This window comes from Engraulis encrasicolus, chromosome 10 (assembly GCF_034702125.1).
Source record: "Engraulis encrasicolus isolate BLACKSEA-1 chromosome 10, IST_EnEncr_1.0, whole genome shotgun sequence".
Taxonomy (NCBI): domain Eukaryota; kingdom Metazoa; phylum Chordata; class Actinopteri; order Clupeiformes; family Engraulidae; genus Engraulis; species Engraulis encrasicolus.
This window is the reverse complement of record NC_085866.1, coordinates 21,646,262-21,652,261: the sequence shown is the minus strand read 5'-3', so window position 1 is coordinate 21,652,261 and position 6,000 is coordinate 21,646,262. Positions and strand designations below refer to the sequence as shown.

The 6,000-nt window shown below is 43.5% G+C and overlaps 1 protein-coding gene across 1 annotated transcript in view; it reads right to left on the bottom strand.

Annotated features, from left to right (window-relative positions):
- Nucleotides 1-497: 497 nt before the first annotated feature.
- slco4a1 (solute carrier organic anion transporter family, member 4A1) overlaps nt 498-6,000 on the bottom strand; it is a 68,869-nt gene continuing 63,366 nt past the window's right edge. The window contains exon 13 of the mRNA XM_063208394.1: nt 498-4,769. Coding sequence (XP_063064464.1) covers nt 4,563-4,769 — 207 coding nt within the window. The 3' untranslated portion in view covers nt 498-4,562. The remainder of the gene's footprint in view (nt 4,770-6,000) is intronic.

Below are 6,000 nucleotides of genomic sequence, written 5' to 3'. Positions count from 1 at the left end.
CACACACACACACACACACACACACACACACACACAACACACACACACACACACACACACACACACACACACGCACACACACACACAACACACACACAATGAAAAAGCAGGTAACACTAGTGTTAAATTCCAAATCAATTTCTTTTTTATTTAAAAAAGTACCTAAACAAAAAAATCCCCAAAGGAACCCAGTGGAATTGGAGGGAAACGCGATTACATAATAGTGCAACTGAAAGACCAATGACATGAACATGAACACAAATATCCACAACATTCACAGCTCAGTGCAATTAATTAAACTAGAAAGGGTGGAGACAAAATCAGTTGGAGAAATTCTTTCATATGGGACAATTTGAAAACAAAAATCACACACACATCCTGTACACACGCGCACACGCGTGCACACACACACACACACACACACACACACACACACACACACACACACACACACACACACACACACACACACACACACACACACACACACACACACACACACACACACACACACACACACACACACACACACACACACACACACACACACACACAGTTTTCACAACATTGGCAATTTGGAAAGACACATCTCCTCAACCACCAACACTGTCTTGTGCCGACTTTTCTTTTACAGGTACATTGCATAAATTCAGAGGAATGGAAAGCTTGGAAATGTCTGACCCTCTACATACAGAGGACTTCAACTTCAAAGAGACCGAAACACATATATTTTTTACATACATTAATTCAGAGAAACTAAAACAATGATATTTATCAATAAATAAAGTAAAAAATAAATAAATTCATTCCTTTGACAAATGCAAAAGCACATGTTTGATGGCTGTAGAATCGGCTACGTTGACTTGGTCACGTATTCGTTCAAGCGGGAAACTTCTTTGCTTTGTGCCATCAGCTTCCCATATTGGTATGTTGCATGAGGGGTATGCCACTCTTTTGGGGCCGAATACAGTTAAAATTGTTGCCCTGGTTTAATAAAGGTGGTAAAATGTCTTATTTTTCATGTTAGGCGTTGTCTTGTTTTAAGGAGGGAGCAAGTATCTAAGCTAGTGAGAGTCATGGATCACACATGCTACAGCGATCCAATGACTTTCACTAGATAGACAACGCCTAACATGAAAAATAAGACACTTTACCATCTTTATAAACCCTGGCCAACGATTTGAACTGTATTAAGCCCCAAAATAGTGCCCTACCCCTTTAAATAGATAACGAGTAATGTTTAAAAAAGAAGCTACATCCACCCGAGGACAGCAGACGGGATCTAAACCGGTTTGGGAGTTGATTCACCACAACATTTAAGAGCAAATGTCCGTTAAACTCAATTGGCACCTGCTACACATTGAGTGCTAGGTGTTCTCTGCACCCTTCAACAAAAAACCAATCTAATAAAAAGAGAACAGTCTATGACAAGCAAATAAAGTAAAAAACAAAAAACAATTAATTTCTTTCTGTAAGGAGTTACAGTGCTTTGGCACAATTGGTCCGTAAAAAGTTACAAAGAACGCACAAAAGCTTAAAAAACAAACAAACAATGGAACACATAAAAACAGCCCATGGCATTCTGTGGAGTGTTGCTGCGCTTGACAGTTTCTATATATGGTGTTTGTCTATCAGAGGCAATCATCCCAGCTTCAGAAGTTCAACATGCTGCCATATACCTTATGTCTTACTTACTACGACCATTACTGTGTGTCTAAGAGTCACAACCCTCTGATGAAGACGGAAGTCTCAGCGTCGAAACATGTCAGGTAAAAGATAAATAAAAGTTTTCATGTCAGAAACAAAAGACACTTTAAGAATTGGCATATGTCTTACTTGTTCTTGCCAATTAATGTATTTAATCGGCTGATCCCATCAGTAAAAAATCTTAACCAGGCAGATGTATTCAGCAGTGACTGACATCACTTGTGTTACTGTAAGAAGGGACACCATTTGTGTTACTAGGGACAAAGGCGGAAGGCATAATTGGCAGAGCTTTCACTTCTCAAGTCTGGGCTGCCTGCCTCTGTAGAGTACAGGTAGGTAGGTAGGTAGGTAGACAGGTACAGGTGAGTGAGGTTAAGGAAAGATGGCGTCATCGTTGGACACCAATGTCATCCCTTAAGGCTGTTCTGACCATAGAGATATACAGATAGACGCTTCATTGACTTCCGGGCTATGAGTAGTACGCAGTACATCGAGTCGACGCCATCTTGCAACAGTGGTGAATGGGACATGGCAACGTAAAAGCAATACAAGGGGTTGGTAAACAGCCTTTGGCTATACTATAGCCGTATCACAGTCAGGGAGATGACCGTTAACATCATCCCTTTCACTCGAGTCACATTGCTGAAATGTCCACGGCCAATTCATTGCTGCTCAAAGATAGTAGGACTTTGTGCTCGTAGTCATGCTATAAGCCCATGGTTCTAGCAGAGCTATCCAATGGGCAGGGCAGTCATGGGTAAGTGGTTGGGGTGTCAGACTTGTAGCCCAAAGGTTGCTGGTTCGACTCCCGACCCGCCAGGTTGGAGGGGGAGTAATTAACCAGTGCTCTCCTCCATGACTGAGGTACCCTGAGTATGGTACTGTCCCGCCGTGCTGCTCCCTTTCGGGCGACCCCCTTGCATGATTGAGGCATAAAAGCAATTTTGCAGCGTGCAATTGTGGGCTGTGGAGAGCTGAGTCTCAATGACAATGGGAGTTGGAGTTTCCCAGTTGGGCTTTCCCTTTTTCCCTTCATTTTCAATGTGGCGTCTATGTATACATGTCTACGGTTCTGAGCACAGTGTTGCTGCTGACGGACCGGGCGGGTCCCTGGTGACTGCTTTAAAGTGCACTGCATGATGGGACATGGGGGGTTTGATTGATGTGCAGGAAAGACGAGGGCAAAAGCAGGAATGGAGGAATGGAGTGTGGATAGGTGTACAGGCAGCCAGTCCTGTCAACCCGCTCCAACTCACCCCTATGGATAAAGTTAATGTTGCCTCAAACACACACACACACGTGCTTGCATACACATACATACATACACACATACATACACACATACATACACACATACATACACACATACATACACACGCACGCACGCAGGCACGCACACACACACACAGGTCTCCATTCACTGACACATTTCATTCCAGGTGCTTCTTCCCCTGGGCCCACAGGTCTTTATGATATATAGTTATGTGCTTTTGATAAAATATACAGTACATCATCTGCTAAATGCAAGTAAGTGCTTCCTCGAATATGGCAATAAATATGATTTCATGTCGTTATCATGGTGGTTCATTTACATAAGACGATATACTGTGAATAGACAAAAAAAGCTGTATGCTTGCGAATATAATGACTTAATAATAATATAATGACTTCATGTTGAGCTTTCAAATAGAGTAATCATTAAAATACGGAATATCTTGTTAAGAGAACATCTGCTATAATATCGGATGTAGGCTCATTCTCCCTCAGGAATTCGATCAGTTGCTACTTTACATGTACATAAAAATAATGTGTACACAAATGCAACATCGCAAATAGTTTTGTTCTTAGTCTTTCTGAAATATTACTCAACGAAGGAAAAAAAACCTTTATGACATTGTGTACTGTAGCTATGGTCTCTGGGACTGAAAATAAAAACAATCTCGGTTATGGCAACGAGTGAGAACTAAGTGAGAACATTGGAGTGTCTCTGTCATGTTTTAAATACACCTCTAGATCTTTCAGTTTCGTGCAAACCTTATACATAATACACACACATACACTACACACACACACACACACATGGCCGCTGACAGGCTTTTGCCTGGGCCCAGGACAAAGTCATCTGACAGGGCCCCCTATCCAATACAAACAATGTAATTGGGACCCAATTCTATTAACCTGGGCCCGGGTCAGCATATCCCTTTGTCCCCCCTGTCGGCGGGCCTGCACACACATGCCGTCGACCACACTGAAGGAATTTGGCCAACTGTACTGTAAAGCATTAGGACTGTTCAATAAGGGTTCACTTCCTACGCATAGGGGAGGGTAGGAGTGGTCAGGTGGGGTTGTGAGCGAGCGTAGTGGGTGTGACTGTGCGTACATGACTTGACCAATCACAGAGATGGAGGAGCGCGGCAAGGGGTTGTGGGTGTGCGTATAGGTGTGATCACATGACCACTGACAGTGTGTGTGCTTCGGAAGAAGAGAGGGCGCAGTGTTTTTGTTTGGTGAAGGCTGTTTGTTTGTACACAAAAAGACAGACAGACAGACGCATATAGTATCCCTCCAACACACTGGTGAAGGCTGCTTTTACACAGACGCACACAGAGACACACGCACAGATACAATATCCCCTCCCCCCATACACTGATGAAGGCTGTTTCGACGCACGCGCGCACACACACACACACACTGTAGGCCTACTCCACTGAGGGACATTGGCTTTGTACAGAAACACACAAACAGGTACGCACACAGTATACTGTACATACGACCCCCTCACACACATGCACACACACACATACGTCACCCCACACCCACAGTGTGGGAGAGAGGTGATGGCTGTGTTTAAGACATCATAGTCGGGCGTGGACGTTGGCGATCACCCCCTCTGGCAGGTCCTTGATGGGCAGGTCTCCCATGTCCCCAGCGCTGTCCCGCTTGTCTCGGTCCCTGTCTCTGTCCCCAGTGCCGTGGTCCGTGCTCTCGCAGCTGCTCTGGGGAGACTCGGGGGGAGGCAGGTACAGCACGCTGGCCAGCAGGAAGAACAGGGTCCCCAACGACTGCACAAAACACACAACCACAGCATTACATCACTTTACACTTTACAAAGCTGACACTTTTAATCCAAAGCGACTTTCAGTTATTTAGGTTTCAGTTTTTGTTCAAGGACACTTCAGCCATGGATGAAGGTGCTGGTAAGGGTGGAATTTTCACCTGCAACCCTCGGATCTAAAGGCCAGCGCTCTAACGATTGTTTGAGGCAGAGGCTCTGTATGAAAGGGTTAAATGAGTCATCAGAATGAAGGCTCTCTGCTCCCACTGTCTGTGAGCGGTACACCACAATAGCAAAATATGGTGTGTCAACCAATCTTTCCACTACAACTTTTAAGACTTTCATAATTTATCTTATTATCAGGCACTGTTACAGACCCAGGGTCGATTCCAGTTCGAGGCCATTTCCCGATCCCCCCCCCCCCTCTCTCGCCCAGTTGCTTCCTGTCACCATCTCACACTGGCCTAGCCATTTACGGCATAAAAAGTCTTAGAAAAAGTCAATAAAGTACACTGATCCGAATGTCTGCCTTGAAGATGACCCCTACACAAAGCCCAGTGATTGAAATGGGTAAGGAACACCATCATATTGACTAAATTACACCTACTGTACTGCTTCTGACCTTGTACAATAGATGGGCTCTGTAGCAATGCCTTGCCATTGAGATGGGCAAGGAACACTGACGTATTGACAAAGTAAGAGCGTGGTTCTGACTTTGTAGATGACCACTACGGTAATGCATTGCTATTTAAATAGCTAAAAGGACATATTGAGTAAATAAAAGCCACTTTATTCTGACCTTATAAAAAAGCATATTGACTTGACAAAAGGCCACCTTGTAGTTGTCCCCCGTAGCAATGCCCTGCGATAGATACTAGGGCAGTAACGATACACTCAACTCACAATTCGGTTCGTGTCACTCTTTTTGAACTACGGTTCGATACACCCCATGATTTTTTAAATGTATAATTTTAATTTAATTAATTTGCTATTTTCACATTTGCCAACATAAAAAAATGAATAAAAGCTATGATCAAGTTAGAATAGGTTATAAGAGGCTACAAATATTTTTTTTAAGGTCTAAAAATAATAAGCACCATCACATCATATACACAAAATAGTTGTTTTCTGGACTGAAGGGTAACAAAACTTTGAATGGGCGTATCATGATCTTGATACATCTGGGTACAGTATCGTGACAGCTTATCAAGATTTCGATTTCTCAGTTCGATACAGTA